We start from the raw sequence: 21,277 nt of genomic DNA on the forward strand, positions 1-21,277 counted from the left end.
TTTAACAAACTGCCACTTTTAAGTAGTATAGATGTTTTATTTGGATATTTTGAGACTTGCATTATTAATATTATATTTTAGTATTCGGTAATTTTTTGAACTGATTAGTCTTTCTTCCTACCTAAAGTCTTTAGTAGGAGTAATAAACAATACTAGTATGTTTAAAATTTTACCAGCAGTGACCCAATATATATGTGAAAAAAATACTTCAGTGACCCAATATGTTATAAATCACTTTATCATTGTCTGTTAAATGTTATAATTGAATATTTTGAGATTTGCATCATGGAGATGGAGTATTACTATACATTTTAGTGTATGGTTTGGTATTCTCCTAAATCTTTATACTTTCATCGTTCATAAAATAGTCCTCGTAGTAGTATACTATATTAATGTTTTAGTAGCCGTGACCCAATAAATTAGTAAAAATTACTTTATCCTCGTATGCTGAATATTTTACTTGGATATTTTGAGACTTGCATCATTATTATTACATAATATATTTAAGTGTTTGGTATTTCTCCACAATCATTATACTTTCTAACTACCTAAAAATAGTCTCCATTAGAGCATCTCCAATGGTAGGCTAGCCACCGGCTAGCCGATTGACTTGGCTAACCGGTCGGCTAGCCGAACCATTGGAGCAGGCTAGCCGAATTTCGGCGAAAAAACCGGCCAAGGCTAGCCGATTGCGTGTGGCTGGCCGATGCGCTGCCGCCATTGTGGCCGCCCGATCGGCCAGCGCCGATTTTTAATTTTTTTTTTAAAACCTATATAAACGCGATTTTAGTTTCATTTTTATTTGCACCGCTTGTTTTAACGAGTTTTCTCTCTCTCTAACTTTCTGTACAAGAGCATCATTAACGCGGGTGATAGCAGTGGTGGTAGTGGTGGGGATGCTGAGGAGTACGAACGGAGGATGAACGAGGCTATGGAGGCCTACATGAACCGCGAGATAGATCGGTACATGCGTAGCGTGGAACAGCAGGCGATACCTCGCCCTCCACGGGTTATCCACCACCGGGCAGTGATTGATCGGGATCACGCCGCTGCACATCAGCGGCTGTACGACGACTACTTTTCGGAGAACCCGCGGTTTCCCGCACACATGTTCCGGCGGCGTTTTAGAATGCGCAGGGAGTTATTTATGCGTATCGTTGGCGCATTAGAGCGTCGATATCTGTATTTCCGCTTCAGGCACGATGCGGTTGGCAGACCCGGCCACAACCCTATTCAAAAGTGCACGGCGGCAATCAGGCAGTTGGCCTACGGAGGCGCGGCAAACATGTGGGATGAGTACCTCCACATCGGTGAGTCGACAGCCCTGGAATGTCTGAAGTATTTCTGTGAGGGCGTGATGAACGTTTTCGGTGAGCAGTACCTTCGAAGCCCTACTCCCGAAGATTGTCAGAATTTGATGCAGATGCACGGGGAGAAGCATGGGTTCCCCGGGATGTTAGGCAGCATAGACTGTATGCATTGGGAGTGGAAGACCTGCCCGACTGCCTGGAAGGGGGCCTACACGACCGGCTACAAGTCAAAGAATCCCACGATGATCCTCGAGGCCGTAGCTGATTACCGGCTGTGGATCTGGTACGCGTATTTTGGGGTAGCTGGGTCGAACAACGACATCAACGTCCTGAACTCGTCTCTCCTCTTCAACGAGAAGTGCCAGGGCGTCGGTCCAGCCGTCTCGTTTGTGGCCAACGGCAACCGGCATGATATGGGCTACTACTTGGCGGATGGGATATACCCTAGGTGGCCTGTCTTTGTGAAGACGATCAGGCACGCAAGTGATGAAAGGAAGGCCTACTTTGCGGAAAGACAAGAGTCGGCGCGCAAGGACGTGGAGCGCGCATTTGGTGTGCTCCAGTCTCGATGGGCGGCAATTAAGGGTCCAACGCGTTTGTGGGATGTCCCATGCGTATCCCAAATAATGTATGCATGCATTATCCTGCACAACATGATCGTCGAAGACGAAGGCGTACAACTGACTAGTTGGGCTAATGACGATGAAGCCGGTCCAAGCCACGGAACGGCCACCCCTAACGTACGACGTGGGGTACCTCTCGATGAAGCCGGCCGCCTCAAGGAATTTGCCGACATGCGCCAAGTGGATGCTCATATTCAACTCCAAAAGGATATAATTGAAGAGTTGTGGGCACGGAGGACTGCACGGCGATAGTTTTTTTTCTTTATTATACACCTTTTTAAATGTAATTTTTTTTAATCTATGTACCTTTTTAAATGCAATTAATGAATTTTCCCGTATATGTATCGTAAATTTAATTCCGTAATTTAATCGTAATTTTAATTCCGTAAATGTAGTATATTTTGAATTTTTTTTTTTGCGGCTGGCCTATGGCTGACCTAAATCTGATGTGGCAGATGGATTTTTAGTGCTACTGACGTGGCAGGGAAAAAAAGTGGCTGGCCTATGACTGGCCTAATAGCATCGGAGATGCTCTTATTATGACTAATATATTGGAGATGCTATTATTATGACTAATATATTCGAGTGTTTGGTATTCTCTAAACTCAATACTACTTTCTAATAACATACAAGTAGCCCCGCCCCCATAATATATAATTAGTAGTATTGCGCAATTGATAAAATAGAAGGGTGAAAGAAAAATATTAGTATTCCCTCCCTCCAAGGATGGATGTATCGCATTCATTTTTGTGTGTTCCAAATTAATTGAATATCATCTCTCTCCTCTCTCTCCTCTCTTTATTTTTTCTTAATCTTTATCATCTCTATTTTTTTTCTTTTTATTTATTTTCTCTAATATTCATTATCTTTTTACTTAGTAAACACCACTTTTTAAATCTTGTGAAGAAATAAAAGTCTCACCTAACTTAGAAGCCACATTTTTAACTGTGTTTAGTTATATTTAGTGGTGTATTGTAGTGATATACTTCCTCTGTCCCATGTTCCTTGAGGCGTTTCTTTTCGACATGGGATTTAAGAAAGTTATGTTTAGTGAATAAAATAAAGTAGAAAAGATAATAAAGTAAGAGAGAGAAAAGATGGTGAAGTAAAAGAAAGAATAAAGTAAGTGTGATTAGATGCTTTGTTTTTAGTCAAAAAGTGAAATAACTCAAGTAACTTGGGACAATCCAAAATGGAATACGACTCAAGTAACTTGGAACGGAGGGAGTAAGTTGCAAATAAGATCATATATATTGTATCATATATTGTGAAAAAAATTCAAAAATAAGTGTATTAATTTTAATGGGAGATGAAAATAGAAAATGTGGACTATTTTTATCAGTTAACTGCATAGTAAAAATAATACTCTCTAGAAATAAATTTTATTTTTCGCGTACTATAGTACTCCCTCCGTCCACGAAAAATAGAGCACTTTCATTTTCTGCACTCTTTTTTTTAAAAATGATAATAAATAGTTAAAGTGAAGAGAAAGTAAAGTATGATAGAGAATAATGTAGAGAAGTCATTTTCTACACTCATTTTTAAAAAATGATAATAAATAGTTAAAGTGGAGTATAATTTTTTCAAAATGAGTGCAGAAAATTAAAGTGTTCTATTTTTCGTGGACGGATGAAGTAATAAATATGAAACCATACTATTCTAACATTTCTAGTTATATGTAATTAATTTCAAAAATTCATGTCAAATTAAATCTGAGACATTTAATAATGGGTTAATAGTCACTTTAATTATAAAATTAAGTCATATTCTGGTTCATAAAATTTAAAATTAAAACATAAAATCCTAGAGTTTCTATTTTCCTCATTTGTCCTTTTTTTGATATACAAAATGTTGTTATGATGACGTTCAAAATGACATTCTATATTAAATTAAGAAAAGAAAAAATACGCCCTTCGTTTAAATATAATTGAGTCATTTTTCTATTTTGGAAAGTTCCAAAATAATTGAGTCATTTTTATTTTTGGTAAAAAAGTAACTCTATCTTATACTACACTATATTCCCTTTTCATCTCTCTTACTTTAATGGGAAATTGGTCTCTAAAATCATGAACTTTGCCCAAAATTTGGTATTTCCCATGAACTTTGAAATTGGTATATAATATCACGAACTTTGCATTTTGTTTGGTATTTCCCAAACTCACTCAAATAAGATATTTTCATCAAAATCTTATTTAACATAGGCAACCGTGATATGTTTTATAATATTTGAAACCACTTTTTAAGTTTATAACATGTAGCATAAAAAGTCACGTTGAAAACCACGTTGATTTAATTGTGTCAAGTATGATAAAAGTCTCGTAAGTTAGTCAAATATAGTAATAAACATGCCGTGGGAAAGACCAAACAAAATGCAAAGTTCGTGATATTATATACCAATTTCAAAGTTCATGGGAAATACCAAATTTTGGGCAAAGTTCATGATTTTAGAGACCAATTTCCCTACTTTAATCATCATTTGTTTAACATACTATTTTTAGACTTCGTGCTGAAAAAATATATCTCAATTAACAAAGAACGGATGAATTACTTATTTTAGTGAGTACTACAAGTTATTTTGAAACAGAAAAATTGAAACTTATAGTACTAATTTGTAAGGATTATAATTTTTGAAGGCGATAGAACAGTTCTTTTTTTTATAAACAGTGATTGAAGGATCGATAGTTCCACCGATGTCACATTCCGCCGAAGAGAAACGTGCACTGAATCTCATTCTCTCTCTTTGTTTGTAGACTGTAGTTGTGGAGTAGAGATAGAGATAGAGGGAGATATAGACAGAGGTGAAAAGGCAGTCTGCTGTTTTCTCACCTGTCATGTTTTCTTTAAATTCCTTACAGTAATCCATAATTTTACTCTCTGTCTTTTCCTCTGCTTTCCTATATTATTCTCTTTTCCATTCCATTTCTTCTCTCCTCTCCCTCTACTTCACTCTCTATCTCTGCTAATTGACCATAAACTACATTTTTCAGGAAGAATCAGAGATGAAGGTTTGATTCCATATTTTCCTCTTTTTTTAGGTTGGAAATGAATCAAACTTTTCTGTACATGCAGCTCTTTCTTCCTCACCCTCACAATCTACTGGACTTTTTTTGTGATTTATTTTGTTTATTCTGGATCTGGAATACTGCTGTTCTTATTGGAAAATGATTGTTGCTTTGAGTTTGAGATCGTGAATTTATTTTACTTATTGTTTGGAATACTTTCGTACATTCCATTATATACTAAAGAACTAATTGATTTGGCGTTGTTGTGATTTAAATAATTATTTGCGTCTGACAGTTAGATCCTTATTTTAACACATTTTGTTCTGCTTTATGGGAATTTAATTTGCAGAAATTTGTGTTGAGTTTGGATTTGCAAAATGACAAGGATCAACAGAGGAGGGCTTTGAAGACGGTCTCAACCCTTTTTGGTACGCCGTCCTTCTCAATTGAATATATATGTATATAATGTTAATTGAATAATGATGATTTTCATTGATTCTGCATTAATCTAGCCTCTATTTGCATAGTTAATTATAGTCGTTTGTGGTATAATTATGCAAATGAAGTACTCATACTAGTGTAATTTAAGACTGGTAAACGAAGATCAAATTGACCTTCCTTTTAGATGACTAACAAGATCCAATCAGCGTTAGAGAATAGAGAGTAGAGACATAATTTAAATGTTGATTTTGAAAGGGGATATTCATTAGTCCAACTAGTTAGTTCAGCAATCTTATGATCTGTTTTCACTCTAACTTCAAATAATTAACTTATTTAATAAAATCTAGGAAACGATGTTGCGTTGCCTGTTCCATTTATGTTATGCATTGCCATCAAATCGGAGGGTAGGAAATCGCTATCGTGTAATTTTGAAGCTTTCTCTTAGATAGTTGAGAGATCAAGACAAAAATATGTGACAGTTCTTTGATTTCTGTTTTGATAATTTGTAGGAATCGATGAAATCTCCATCGACCTAAAGGGAAAGAGGTTAATTGTGATTGGAACAGTTGACCCTGTATCTGTTGTTACCAAACTTCGGAAAAAGAACTGGCCAGTCCACATAATCTCAGTCGGGCCAGTCAAAGAGCCTGAGATGCCGAAGGAGGAGGCGAAGAAGGAGGAGCCGAAGAAGGAAGAAGAGGCAAAGGAGGAAGCCAAGGTAGAAGAAAAAAAGGAGGAGCCTAAGAAGGAGGAGGAAGGGAAGAAGGCAGAGCCAGAGCCGGAAATGATGCAGATTATCAGCACTGCATTACCGTATAGGCCATACAGGCCCTACCATACTCCGGTGACCACATACTACCCGGGGCACCACAGCATGGAAGAGGATCCGAATGCATGCATTATAAGTTAAGGTGATCGTTCCGGGCCCGTTTTCATACTCCTTGCCATTGATTCTTATAGCCTAGGATTGAAGTTTTAGTACATACAAGAAGTTGAAATAATGATTTTGGGTCTCATTTTTGTTTGGATTCACAGTGATTTTTATTTGTATTTTCTTGATGGCAAATGGTAGAGAGATCTTGGTTTTCATAGTTGGAGTCTTGCTGGAAAGGTGCAAGTCTTAAAATTTCATTTGTATGGACAATTTTTTTTTTTGTGGAGTAATTTATTTTTGGTTCGGCCTACACTATATCAACAAAATATATTGATAAGAGTGTAAGCCGATATGGGCAATCATTTTAGCGTTTGGGCCACACCTATTTATTCTCGAAATGTTGCGTAGATTTGACATAATGTTACGACGATAAATAGCATCGACTTTACCGCGTAGGCATGCATAGATTACAAAAAATGGTCGGTTTAGTAGGGCATCAAGGATCATTTCAATTCAATTAAAGCATAAATAGGGAAATGACACAAGATTCACTTATTCATTCAAGAGCAAACAATAATAGCTCTATTAACCCCTTCCCGCATAATTTGTCCCATTTTTTCATTTTGGTCTGTCTCACATAATTTGTCTCGTTTCACTTTTTAACGTTTTTAGTACCCCATATTCCATTAACTCATTTCTACTTACATTTTAGTCATATTTCATTTTGGATGGTCCCAAGTTACTTGAGTCATTTCTATTTTTAGCTAAAAACTAAACATCTAATCACACTTATTCTTTCTTTTACTTTACTCTCTCTCCTCTCCCTTACTTTATTTTCTTTTCTACTTTATTTAACTCATTAAACACAACTTTCTTAAATCTCGTGCTGAAAAGAAACGCCTCAAGTAACGTGAGACGGAGTGAGTATATAAAAGTAGGACCTACATTCCATTAACTCTTTCAACTCACTTTTCATTACATTTCTTAAAACTCATGTCTAGTTAAAATGAGATGAATTATCCAAGACGAAGGGAGTATAAGCTTTGATGGGAGTATAAGCTTTGACAGCATCAGTGATCAAACCACTGTGTCTATTAGTGTTTTATTGCTCATAATAGATGCCATTTATTAACATAAACCCAACTTGCTATATTAGAATACGGATATAACACAAATCTGCTATTGACACTATCTTATTCATGTTTACAAGACACGGTAACAAATTAACAATACGAACTCGATAACATATAATAACAACATGAAATGATTTAGATGTGTTGCAGAAGACAGGGATGGATCTATTAGGCCTCCACAAGGGGCAAATGCCCCACCCAAAAAAAATTCATGTATGCTAATTTAACTAGATAATTTTAAATTTTGTTTAAATATCCTTATTTTTGTCCCTTCTTAATGTATTAAAATATCTTTATGTATATTTTTGCTCCATCCATATAGAATTCCTGGCTCCGTTCCTGACGAAAGAGATATGCAACAACGTGGTGGTGCTGGTGGTCATGGCGGTGAAGGCAAGAAATAGATATGTTGTATGAACTCAATAATACACGATAATGGAGTTATTCAATCCATCATGAATCTAACTCAAATTTTTCGTATACTTCATTGCATTAACTCGATAATGAAACGAACATGATAATACTTGATCTAATCCAATTCTGTATGTATTCATAGCATGTCAAAAATTATTAGTCTAATTAGAATGGCGGAGGTATAGTCTATACTAATGAATTTTCACCAAACCACACTAACCAACTAACGTTAAAAAAAAACTATTAAGATCGAGTTAATTGAACAGTGATTGCTTTTTTATTAGATCGTAAAAATCATTTTACTAATATCATTTAATTAATTAACTGTTAATTAAACGTTAACTTTACATATATCATCTTTGAATTAAATCCTCAATTTAAATCAGTTTTGTTAAATTTATTCTGGTTTTATCCTATACACTTCATTTAAGTGACGTTAGTTAATTTTCTACAAGATTCCAACATTCTTTCAATGTGTCACAATCAAAATTGAAATTTGTCACATTAAATATTGTACGTGAAGTTCAAACATTTTATCTTTACTATTAGTACTATGTTTTAATATATTCATTTGTTTTAATATACTCCTTTTGTCTCTAAAAATTTATCACATCTTATATTTTTTTTATCATTTTTTTATAGTGGATCTCACGTTCATTCATTCTCACTCATTTTTTTATGAAATTAATAATTAAAAGTCTCACATTTCATTAACTTTTTCAGCCCACTTTTCATTACATTTCTTAAAATCTGTACTCGATCAAAATGCGACAAAATTTAAAGGACATAGGTCTTTTAATAAGAGAACACTTAGTTAACTCCAATATTTTAATTAAATATCCAAATTCTTACTTTAAAATAAACTTAGTGTAATGAGTTTGAGACAAGTCGATATAGAAAAATACGAGTAATATGAGACAGAGAGAGTACTACTTCCTCCGTCCCCTATTAATTGTTCGCTTTCACCTTTTACCATAAGTGGTAGTAGGTCTCACATTCCGCTAACTCATTCTACTAACATATTATTATAAAATTAATAGAGTATATAAAAATGGAACCATATTCCATTAGTTTTTTCAACTCCTTACAAAGGACATATCTATATAGTAGTTGTATCCACGACTAATGTTAGGCAAAGATATACAGTATTGTTCCAAATACGACGTGGATGTATTATCTTAATAAAATACATGTTGTTTAGTTGTAGATTAATTTTATAATCAACATAACATATGGAAAAAAAATTACTCCATCCGTCCCTGAAAATTTATCACCTATTTCCTTTTTTGTCCGTCCTTAAAAATTTGTCACCTAGCACTTTTTCTAATTTTTGGTAGTGGACCCTACATTTCACTAACTCATTCCCACTCACATTTTATTTTAAAACTAGTAATATATAAAAATAGGACCCACATACCACCAACTTTTTCAACCCACTTTTTATTACATTTCTTAAAATTGGTGTCAGGTCAAATGGTGCCAAATTTTAAGGGATGGAGTGAGTAATATTCTAAAAAACTCTCATAATTTTTGACTCAAAGGGCATGGATGTAATTGAGCCCCTGATGATTCATTCTTATTTGCTCTGAAACGGGTGCTAGCTTCTACCAATCTGTAACACAAATCGAATTCCTATTCCTCCAAGGTGCCTTTCTCTCTCTGTGCGTGATTAAATTTTTATGTGAATTCCTTATTTTGTATGCGTCTTCGGTTTAGATTGATTGTGTTTTTTTCGTATTCCGTTGTTCTATGTTATCACTATGCGTGTTTGTTCGACGCATAGGATTTGTGCGATTCATTCTGAGATCTGTCACGATTCAGGTGATCGGATATCTGTTGCCATGAATGAATGTTAGTGAATTCATCGTATGCATTTCTCATAAATGTATGTTGTTTGAAGTTTCACATTTCACATTTCACGTTGTTATTGAGCTAATTTACGACTTAGTCACTTTGGATCTTTCAGTAATAGTTGAATTGTTGTGGAATTCGTTTGTGCGAATTTGTTTCCTGGATTAAGTAATTATGTTGCTGAGATTTGTTAATGCATTCCAATTATTGAGTTACTTCAAAATGATAGGTTGCTAAATGAATAATGAGAACGGACTAACGGTGCATTAATGGCTTTTGTTATGAACTCTGATGTATGGAGAGTTGTTGGTCATGGTGAAATCGATTTATGGCTAAATATTTGTTACTTATTGGACTTGTTCAATGGATTTTGCCAATATAAGAATTGAAAACTAATACTCCTTCAGATCCTTTAATTTATAGTAGAGGAATAGCTGAAGCTTTTTTTAGTCTCCTTTTCTATAGGTTTTTCTTGTGAACTGGTGATTGGAGAATATGTCAGGCGCTGAAGAAAACAAAGAGCGAACGGAAGTTGTTATGGACGATGGTGGGAAGGGCATGCCATCACCACAACAGGAAGTTGTGCTCACACCCATTTTCTACATTACATAAGTTGTTACTGTATGTGATTATATATATTCAACCGAATATTGTTTTATCTTGCAGGAGGAATCTGTAAAGAGTAAGTATGGTGGGTTAATGCCCAAGAAGCAACCATTGATTTCTAAGGTAACATCATGATTCTTTCATACCATATGTAGATTTTTAGAATAGCTCTTTTGATAGGAAATTTTATCAAATGTCAGGATCACGAACGTGCCTATTTTGACTCTGCTGATTGGGCTTTGGGAAAGGTACTCACTTTTATATATGAATCCTTTTGTCCAAACAAGAAGCTTATAATAATGGATCACTAACATCCACGTTTTGTTTTTATCTCCACAGCAAGGTGGCCAGAAGCCTAAAGGACCACTGGAGGCTCTCCGGCCCAAGCTACAGGTAGTTACAAGAGGAAGTATTTTTTTTTTAATATCATCTTTCACTTCTCTGATTCACAGTATTTATCTTTCTGCATTTGAATTGTTTCAGCCAACTCATCAACAAACAGGCTACCGCAAGTCTCCTTGTGGGCCATCGGAAGGGGAAGGTATTATGCATATCATGTCAAAATTTTACTAAGATGCATAGGTTCTTAAGTTAGTTCCACTATTTGGTTTTTGGATGAGGAAAGCCCACAAAATTGTCTTTTCGTGCATCACACACACAGTAGTTAATGCTATCATTTATCTGCACGTAGATGGAAACGCTGCCCAAGAGGAAGATGCGACTCACAACGGATGAGAATCTCATATCAATCCTGGGGAAGTCCACCAACATTGCCTGTGTTGTTGATATTGAAGTTTCGCCTGAATAAAAGACATGCCAAGAGGATGTTTTAGTGCATGCAGCCACTGAGAGATCTTCCAGAGCCTATTCCTGTTGTAGATAAGTTTGATATTTCACATATTTTCAGACTATAAATTTGGAAACCAAAATCATTTAATCTTCCTACTCTCTGTTTTACCGTGTTGGTATAGAGTAGACTTAGCTATATTTACTTTACATTTGTTCTTGTGTATTAGGAGTGAGCAATTTTCGCAGCTAAACCAAATATGCAGTCAGTTGGAACCATAATGTTCATCCATATTGTTGGTCTTGTGAATGTCATGTACGCTTCAACTCTAAGTTATCGTATATTAATCGTTACTAGTTGGCAAACATGATGTTCAATTGTATTTCTATTTATTTTTTTTACGCAATTATTAAGAGTAGTGCAAATTGTGCAACGCAATCAAAATTTATTGTAAAAAATGTACGTTTCACACAAAACATAACAAAATTTAGTGGGGTAAAATTCATAAAAATTAGGGACCTAACTACAAACATAAAATCTCAACCGTTGCCACTAGTAGTGACACTCATCTGCATCGAAGATACAGTGGTCGAGCAGGAACGCTTCACCAGCTCAGCGCTCGTCGAGAAGGTGCTGCTCAGCCACCTCGCTGATTGGATCCACTCCCGCGCAGGCTCTGCCCCTGGCAGTTGATCCTCTGGATCGTTTGGTCCACGTTGATGTCAGCATGAAATGAGGCTTGTATCCCCTTTACGAGAGTAGTGAGACTAAGACATAATTTCAGGTTATAGTGAAGAAAGAAGTATGGATGGAAATAAGGGGAAAGGCCATTTCCATGCTGCATCAGTTATTTTGGCGGGAAATTAAAACTAACTGAACTTTGACTTTCCATCCAAAGTAGTTATGCCCATCAGAAATCATTGCCACTTGTACGGTACAATAGAAAACCAGAAAATTAAAGCCAAAAATTCTCACATGGCAATCAAAATTTCAAATTTCAAACCACTACTGAACTCATATTTTAATAGCTTTGAGCTTCTACAGTCGATCATAAATGGTTTGGGTTCACAATTAATCCCCATTTCTAGCAAAGAATAAGATGGCGTGGATGACCCCGGAAAGAAGCCTTACACGATCACCAAGTCAAGGGATTTGTACGCTTCATTTTGAGGCTTATGTTGGCTTGAAGAATAAGATTGGGGCTTATGTTGGCTTGAAGACTGTAATCCAGGTAACTTCACCCAATAACTATTCCACTTATGAATTTGTCTCGTTTTGTTTTGGCTCCATGTCCATCAATACAACTATTTAGCTGCTCCTCGGGATTTTTGGAAAATGAGTGTAGATTCGCACCCATACTGATCTTCTATTATATTTTTTGATTTTGCATCATCCGACAGTGATGACGCCAATAGCCAAGTAGTAAAAGAGAAAGTGACAAGACAAAGAGGTCTGCTTCTATTGCTTCTCTCATTTGATCGGTTCTTGTGTTGGATATCATACCTTCATTGCCAAATTTAAGCCTAAATGTGTTTGCGTTGCTTCTTAGCAAAACATTGATATCTTCCTATCCTAGCACCATCTGAAGGATTTCTGCGTTGACTATTTACTGGATTATAGTCATTAGTTTTCTGGATTACTGCAGAGGAAGTTGCTCTCGTCGTACAATGTTGATATCCACGGACATGCTATATTCAACTTTATGCGAGAAGTCTCCTTGTATTGATGGAACCAAATTCGGGAGTGAATAGCATGACGTTCATAACTAAAAGAGTGCGGATTTGGAATGTAGCTATCTTCACTCTTGGGGTGAGCAACAAACATTCGACAGCTCATGTGTTTGCGCGCGCGCACAAAGGCCCGCTGCATTTTTTTGCGTAACTCAGCTTCTTATCTTCATTTTTTAGAATGTACTGGAATTTTCATTTTTAGCATGCATGGAATTTTTATTTTTTTAGTTAATGATTGATTATTCCGTAGCTATTGTCTTCAATTTTTTAAGCTTCATTAATCAGAGTTAATTATATACTGATCAAGTGAAGAAAACTTATATACTGCGAATTTCTTTCTTTATTAACAAAGAAATTTTCAGTTGGACACAATTGGAATATATATAAGATGTTGGGAGAAAGTGAGTATGTGTAAATACACTGATATTGAGCAACCTGGGAAGTCTCTACCCTTTTAAACATAGCCTAATTTCAACAGCATTAGCATACACTGTCACATGCTAAGGAAACTAAACCAGAGATCACAGCCAAGTCAGGAAACAACCCTTTTACATGGTTCTACCATAATCTGATTGAGGACCTGGAATCACAGTGAAGCTAAACTCTACATTCCACAGAACAAGTCAATGAGATATGCTTGATCTTATCACAGAGACGAGATCGCATTTTCTTCTAACTTCCAAGTGTAATTGCAACTGACTATCGGTATCTCGACTCCAGGTCTAGCTCATGGCTGTATATTCCTTGGTTGTGACCAGGAGAGCCAAAAGGGTGAATCTGCTTCGAATTTGCTCGGAGCTCCATGTTTATTAACCTCTGGAACGCATCGGGAGGGGTCCCACCTACAAAATTAATAATTCAATCACAACCACCCAACTCAAAAAAGCCCTCATATTAGATCACAAAATTAATTATTAGATGCATTCATAAAAAATACTCCCTCCGTCCCCAAAGAGTATGAACTTTGGGTTCGGCACGCGTTTAATGCATTATTGGTAAAATAAGAGAGATAGATACTGAAAGTTTTTTAAGTATTGTTAGTGGAGAATGGGTCCCACCTCATTAGAGAGAAGAGAGTTTCTAAAATTGAAAGTTCATACTTTTTGGGGACGGACGAAAAAGGAAATAGTGCAACTCTCTAGGGATGGAGGGAGTATACAGCAAAACTACATGCAATAACAAGCAAAAACCATTGAACTCTTAAGCTTAAAATGACCTAAGAACTCCATTTTAAGAATTGGAATCTTAAAGAGAGGTATATTCTGAGAACAACCAAGTAAGAGTCATTAGATGTTTTGTTTTTTGTCAAAAAAGGAAATGAATCAATTTTGTTGGGACGAATACAACTCAACTTAGTTGGGACGGAGGGAGTAATAATTAAATATTGAAAAATAAATTGCTCTTCTTAGTATAATGATGCAGAATGACTGTCTCAAAAAAACAGACATGACATAAAACAACTAATTTCTGAGATTACTTCATATACCACGAAGTGGGGCCCGCAGATATATGGTATCCGTAACTACTACAAGCTCATTCAAACAACAAAAAACAACACAATTTGTACCTGGCATTGGCACTCCATTACCGCCAATATTTGGTAAGCGGGACCCAAAGGGGAAACCTTGTGTTTGATTCATTTCCTGGACAAAACCAGTTGGTTGGTTTCCATGATGGGGGACTGAACCACCCCTCCCAAACTGAGGATGGTTGCCTGTCATTTGCATCTGATGCAACATTGGGTGTTGTGGAGGAGGAACGTCAAATCCAGAAACCCTAACGTTGGGGTTGTGATGGAAAGACGGCCGAATCATAGGTGAAGAGGGTTGATGATTGACTGGAGAATCGTGACCAAAAGTTCGCTCTGGACTCATGAATTTCAGGTGTGAGCTCATGTGAGCAGGATGTGATTCCAAGTGATGATACAATGACCTAGGTTGGGTATTATGTGGAGGCTGAAAATGTTGTGATGATTGCTGCTGCAACTGGAGATTTGAATAAGAAATATCAGGTCCCCTTTGTTCATGCGAGCCATGTGGAAAGGGTGTGCCTTCTGAACCTCCCATGCTATGCTTGTCTTTAATAATACCACCTAAAACTGCCAATTTCTCTGCTATGTTGATAGGCGTAATTGAAGAACTGTTTACACTGTTAATTGAATTACCAACTGGAATCATTTGAAGCAACCTGGGATCGCGAGTATCATTGTCTTTGACTGGAAAAGGAAATGCATGAGGCCCTGGGGCATCAACTCGAGCAGAGTCAGTTGAGCCTCTTTGGACAGAAACAGGGGCTCCAACTGACTCTAGCTCCTTCATGAAAGCAGTTCCAAAGAGAGCTTCCAGAGTGAGTGTCTTCCCCAGATTACCATTTTCTTCCTCTTTAGGCTCAGTCACCACTGTGGTCCTATCATTTTCCTGAGAATCTACTTGTTTGTCGGCCAAATTGATATTACTCGGGTTTACAACTGTATTAATCTGATCTGAACTCTTTTGCAACATTGAGAGCAGGTGTAGAGATGTGTGATTATCAGCCTGTCCGCTTGATTGTGCAATATCTCCTTCGGCAGTGGTAAAGCTTTTCAAGTGTGGCTGTGTGTTCATTGGACCATATTTTGACAAGATAGATTGTTCGAGGTCTTCACATGTAAGAACAGCTGGAACAGCATCCACTTTGTTGTTACTGCATGCTTGATCAGATATCCCATTAGCTGCAGCTGGAATGTCAAGCTTCACCATGTTAGATTTCTTATGGACTAAAAGGAGAAATCAAGTACAGGTCTTAGCTGCTCCTGAAGCATAATGTTAGTACTTGCCTTTATCACTGCCGACTATTAATGACAGTAAATCGTTTTTCCCTGCAGATGAGACATCAGCAGCAGCCTTGGCTTCTGTAATATGTGCTTGAGATATTAGATCCACAGCCACACAAAAAAGCCAAACTGAGCACTTCTGCTACCATTCAATGTATATAGCAATTAGCACATGTTGTTACCTTCCTCAGAAAACCACTGAGCAAACTTTGACGAGTGAGCAGCCTTTGGGCTCCATGTATCATCAGGTCTATTATTGTGAAGCTATATAAGAAATAAATTGATGAGACAGCAGCAATCAATACAATTCACCAGAAGGAAAAAGGTTGTGGAAAGGCTTAACAAAATGGAAGCAACAGCAGCCAAAAAATCAAAATACCCTCATCATTGACCACATAAATCAAACCACAAAAATAGTCTCTTTGGAACAAAAATGCAGCTTCTAGAACAAGCTAGTCTCAACTGAGCCTGTGGCTAACATCGTATTGAGGTTTACAGCAGAGGGGTTCCATGCACAAAGTACCTCCCTTAATTCACTTGCTATCTTTCATAATATCCCTAATTATGGTCATCCTTAGAGTGGCATATTTTATTTGGATACTTGTACCTAAAATCAGTAATCCCTAGTGGATCCCAAATAGGTTGATATGATTAATACTAACAGTCAATATATGGAATACCATATTTTGAAAATATCTCTATAAGAGGCAAATCATGTCATTTTGCATTTTGGAATACCCCAGAGCCTGTCTTTATCAATTAAAATTAGCTAAACCATCAAGTCCCATATAATCTTCAATCAAGTTATAAGATTGACTAAGCAGCTTGCACATCATCAAGGCATAAGCACAATCACATAGAGCAAGGGCTTGAAGCAGCAGTCAGAGAAAATAAAATTTGTCTAAAACATAAATTACCTCAACTGAATTGGAATGGCTATCGCTATTTGCAGATGAAGTGCTACCAAATATCTTTTCTAAAATTAATGTTGAGTGACTTATGCTAGAATCACGAAGCGTTTCATCCTCCAGTCCATCATCATTGAGTTTGGTAAAATTGGGATCATCCGGTGTTCCATGAATCTGCAAGGGACTAAAATTGCGGAATAATTGATTTTCTAAGACAGCTTGCTTGGGCCCGTCTAAACCAATATGTGCATTAACATGTTCCCCCTTATTAAATAGGATTGTGTGCTGTATCTTCTCTGCGGGCTGTCTGCCAAATACACTGATTTCTTCAGAGAGACAACTCTCTGTACCATGATTTGCATTTTGAATGAGGTTGGGGTCAGCAACCGTACTGCTCTCAGTTGTTACAGACTTCGACACCTGTAAAAATATAAAATATCTGAATAATTTGAACTATTGAAACTTGATAGTATCTTTGCAAAGGGATCCCAATATAGCAATTGACTATTATGTAATACTCCCTCCGTCCGCCATTAGGAGTCCCATTTCTTGGCGGCATGGGTTTTAAGAAATGTTAAGAAAAGTGGGTGGAAAAAAGTTAGTGGAATAAGGGTCCCACTTGTAAATATTGGTTTTAAATTAAAATGTGAGTGAAATGAGTTAGTGGAAGGTGTGACCTTATTACCATTTATGGTAAAAGTGAACCGGGACTCCTATTCGTGGACGGAGGGAGTATGAGATTTCCAGAACAATGAATTCATCAGCAATAGAACTGAGACAGATAAAATGCCAAGACCCTCCTCCATGCATAGGGGGAGGGGCGGTATCCTTTCTGAATCAAAGCAAAAAGATCACAATGTGCAGTGTATGTCTTATGAACAACGATATTGTGTCTACTGTTTGAAAAACAGTTTGCCACAAGATGTGGTTGAGAACTTTTAAAATCAGAAAATGGCATAGGTTGATGCAAGTCTGTTGCTCGTAGATAAAAAAGCATACACGCATCTCCAACCAAATACATTCCACCCAAAAAACATAAATATAAAAATAAAAATGGAAGTTGTGTACCTCTGATAGAGATGAATGAATCAACGATTTCAAGCCAGAGCTTTTTTCAAGAGGGTTGGTTTTAAATCCTGGTGGAACAAGCGGTCTTGATGCAGGAGCTTGTGAAGATAAAGATGATTTTTCTGAGTCATTGCTTACGGCAGGAGTTACAGCGGAAATTTCTAATTCATTATTCCTGGCAAAAAGCTCCTTTTCCTCTTTGCTAGCTACCAAGCCTTCACAGAGGCTTAAGACATCACCGACTTTGCTATTCCTCGAATTAGAATTTTGTTTCTCTTGTAGAGCCTTATGCTGTTCCTTTCTCATCATCTCAAAAGAAGCTGATAAGAAGTTACATTAAGGGATTGTTTAGTAGCATTGCTAAGATAAAATCAAGATAAAAAAACTATGTTGTTTGACAGATAAGATGAAAAAAAAGTGAGGTGTTTGGTAGCCTAGATTATTTCATAGATTAAGATACAAAATTACATTTATGTCCTTCCTACACTACCCCGCTGCTGCCCACTGTCGGAAAGATGTAAAACCGCTCCATGCAAACTGCTGATGCTCACTGGTATGCATTTCTGCCACCATGCGAATGCCGAAATATCCGATTGGCCTATTGGCTCCCATAGCTTCAGGGTAGCCTGCCTGTACCAGAAAGCCATGAGTCGGACAAAACCATCACAGTTTGCACATCCGTCGCCTCTGAATCGCGCTAGGGTTAAGCGGCACCTGTGTTGCCTACACTCCAAACCATCTCCCTTTTCTCCTTGCCGACTCAATTCCTTCATAGCGGCCAGCGGGCATAGCCTACCTTCTCCTTCTCCTTCCCCTACCACTCCCCCTTAACCCCTCTCTCTACACTTTAGCAATGAGATAATACTATAGCGGCTCACAATTGAGATTGTTAAACAAAGAGTAACAGTGACTTTTTTCCAGGCCGTGGCGGGCTGAGATTATGTCCAAGGGTACCCCAGATCGATAGTTAGGTCAGATCAGATTAATAAGCTAAACTTGGATTAATCTCATGTAACAAACACACCCTAAAGGTATAGCAACAATAAGGAACAAAGAGTTCGGAATAACTAATATAGGAACTAGGAACCAAAAAAAACCTCCAATGAGAATGCTGAAGATGAATACCTCTTCGCCTTCTCTCCTGCTCTGCTCTATCATCATTGGTAGACTCGATTGAGCCAAAAGTCTCATCATTGAAGGCGTCAGTATCCTTTCTTGAATGGGGTACTGCCTGAATATAGTTGCATAATGAAGTATTTCAGTGAACCATATATTTCATATTGTTGCACGTGGATTGAGTACTATGTTTCAAATAAAAAGATAAGATGAAAACATGAATTGGGGAAAATAAAATGCTGGAAATGATAAAAGCTGACAGAACTTCATTACGATCTACATTGTTTGGTTGACCTTGTAAGGGCGAGGAGGATGATAGGGCTCAACGCTTCTGCTTAGTTGAGTTTGCTCATTTGGCCGCACCTTAGCAGCAGAGATCCCAGCAGCATATCCAGATGGTCTTGGAAATGAACCACTCCCAAGAAGCCCATCATGCTCAGGAGTCTGCCAAGAATGTCGAGAATGATTTCCAAAACGTTTCCCAGGATCTGCAGGAGAGATTGAAAATCAAGTCATATGGTTGTGAGGGAGAAAATGATACAAGGGCAAGCAAAGACATAATATAGAAAAATGTTATAAAATGTTAATAAGACAAAAAAATAGTAGAAGCATCAGGGATTTCAGAAGACTTTATTCACAATATATTCTAAAGCAATCCAAGCACTATCCAGAAACTTGGTAAGTAGTAGTACATCTTAATCAACAAAACACAGTTTTTCCCAAATGAGTACTAAGCATAACATAAAGAACAGAGAGAATATAAAAAAAATAGATTAGTGTTTTCTCTGCAGGGACCGAGATAAAAAAAAATCAGCAAAACTTTGAGAATAATGGTAGAAAACTAGAAATTCTAGAAAAGTAACGAGACTAGGGTGATTCCATTCCACAGGTACATTCAACATACAAACTTAAGTTTGAGTGATTACACATTAGCTCATTAGTGCTGCCTTCTTTGAATAATAGTACGACAAAATTCAGCCTCCGTCAGAAGTACTTGTTAATCTATATTTAGTTTTTTGGATCATTTAAGGCAGCAGACTTGACTCGTCATTAATAAATCTTAGACGTAATTGCCATTCAAAGGTAAGAGCAGCAGATCATTTTACACAAAGACAAGCTATAAAGAAGTTGTTAATATGAGTAAAAATGAGATGAACTGAATCAGCTAACAATGAATTTGGTTTTCACTGATCAAAATAACATACATGCGTCAAGCCTACAGATAAATGTTAATGATAACCTGAGTCCTTGTCAGACTGAGAATCGCTGTCTCGATCACTCCGAACAGAAGAACGACTATCCCATTTCCCATAAATGCCTCTAGAGTAGGTACTAGTATCCCCCCGAGTAGGAGGTGATGAGGAATACTCATTTCTTCTGAAACCTTGGTATGGCAACCTCCCAGGTATGCTTGTTCGATCGGGTAGTCTCAGCAGTTCTTCTCCCCATATACTGTCGAAAAACCAACAGGTGAGCATACTGAAAAATTTCAAGACACTTCTAAGTATATCAAAGATGCCGAGCAAGCAACTCAATACACTTTTAAGCAACAAAAGCAACACGACATGACTGCTATCATAATAACTTCCTTTTAAGGCATCTTGTATAACATTATCAATCGAGCATCATTTACCGCAGTGATTCATCAAACCCGCTCGGTGACTTCTTGCAGATATCCGAATTGCTGATCGACAGTAGAAACTCTCTTGAATATGATATTTTTGGTTTCCTAAAATCACCAAAAACACTTTTCTTCATCTAAATATCAATTGCGGAAAGATAAACAAAGTTGATTGACAAAAGATTACGTAGAAACATCGTCATGAGTTTCAGGATCCTTGTCCAAGGACCTTCTATCCTCATCTTGTGAGCTCATTCTGCAGCTCCCAATGAAATCTAATCCAACTTCCCTTAAAAGCAAACACCACACTCTAAACCGTACAAATTTCTCTAACCTTGCAGCAAACTGATTTAACCATGCATACACCAAACAGAACAAATAACTCAAGTCAAACACACCAATTTAAATCTTCCTAAACTCTAACTCTCACAATTCATTGAGCTTATTCAACACGTACCCAAGTCAATCTAACATTCAAGCTAAAATTCAGTTGATTGATCCAGCTCAATCTGAATCCATGCCCTAATCCCACCAAAATCCAATGCTAAAGAACAGAAATTAACCACACGTTTGCCCCCAATCCCGATATACTAAAAACTCCAAATCCCTCGAGAAATGTTGCAGCCTTCTCTTCCTCTACCGCCTAATCCAGCCAGAATCTGCCTGGCTGAACATGGATCGAGATATAGAAATGAAACTTGAAAAAAATAAAGTTAGGGTTTAAAATCCTAGTATATTCCGATCAACCATCTCTTCGCAGAAAGATACATCACGCACATATAGAGGGCATACGTATATATATTTGTATCTATGTACTAATCGTACTCGCGCGCGTATACATTTGGTGTTTGTAAAAGGGGAATGGTAGAGACTCGATAAATTTGAAATTTGAGAAAATAACGCTGAGACATAATGAAAAGCCATTACAGAGCACCGGAATATACAGATTTATTCACGCGCTGTTTTTGGAGTAACAGCACG

At 37.1% G+C, this 21,277-nt stretch overlaps 3 protein-coding genes across 5 annotated transcripts; 2 read left to right on the forward strand and 1 right to left on the reverse strand.

Annotated features, from left to right (window-relative positions):
* The first annotated feature begins 4,625 nt into the window (after positions 1–4,625).
* LOC125208245 (heavy metal-associated isoprenylated plant protein 39-like) lies at positions 4,626–6,617 on the forward strand. The gene is made up of 3 exons (XM_089060669.1): positions 4,626–4,938; positions 5,285–5,363; positions 5,886–6,617. Exons 1-3 carry the CDS (start codon positions 4,933–4,935, stop codon positions 6,284–6,286), a joined length of 486 nt encoding a protein of 161 aa, XP_088916795.1. The 5' UTR covers positions 4,626–4,932; the 3' UTR covers positions 6,287–6,617.
* Positions 6,618–9,360: 2,743 nt separating this feature from the next.
* On the forward strand, positions 9,361–11,332 carry LOC125203083 (uncharacterized). Of its 2 annotated transcripts, none has more exons than XM_048101358.2 (7): positions 9,361–9,442; positions 10,114–10,227; positions 10,315–10,377; positions 10,455–10,502; positions 10,594–10,647; positions 10,738–10,795; positions 10,946–11,332. In XM_048101358.2, the coding sequence occupies exons 2-7, from the start codon at positions 10,144–10,146 to the stop codon at positions 10,987–10,989; spliced, it is 351 nt and encodes a 116-aa protein (XP_047957315.1). In that variant the 5' UTR covers positions 9,361–9,442; positions 10,114–10,143; the 3' UTR covers positions 10,990–11,332. The 2 variants fall into 2 exon arrangements, with proteins under 2 accessions (XP_047957315.1, XP_047957316.1); XM_048101359.2 differs by having other exon boundaries at positions 9,375–9,442; positions 10,099–10,227.
* Positions 11,333–13,133: 1,801 nt separating this feature from the next.
* LOC125205630 (uncharacterized) lies at positions 13,134–21,255 on the reverse strand. Of its 2 annotated transcripts, XM_089060717.1 has the most exons (12): positions 20,754–21,254; positions 20,484–20,641; positions 20,309–20,404; positions 19,916–20,127; positions 18,970–19,163; positions 18,685–18,790; positions 17,560–17,879; positions 16,501–16,911; positions 15,766–15,847; positions 15,587–15,661; positions 14,339–15,487; positions 13,134–13,613 (listed from the first exon to the last, which is right to left on the reverse strand). In XM_089060717.1, exons 2-12 carry the CDS (start codon positions 20,549–20,551, stop codon positions 13,471–13,473), a joined length of 2,856 nt encoding a protein of 951 aa, XP_088916843.1. In that variant the 5' UTR covers positions 20,552–20,641; positions 20,754–21,254; the 3' UTR covers positions 13,134–13,470. The 2 variants fall into 2 exon arrangements, with proteins under 2 accessions (XP_088916843.1, XP_088916842.1); XM_089060716.1 differs by having other exon boundaries at positions 20,484–21,255.
* Between the last annotated feature and the right edge of the window lie 22 nt (positions 21,256–21,277).

Source organism: Salvia hispanica, chromosome 6 (genome assembly GCF_029641045.1).
Source record: "Salvia hispanica isolate PSC_SH4W2 chromosome 6, Shi_PSC_v1, whole genome shotgun sequence".
NCBI classification, from domain to species: Eukaryota; Viridiplantae; Streptophyta; class Magnoliopsida; order Lamiales; family Lamiaceae; genus Salvia; species Salvia hispanica.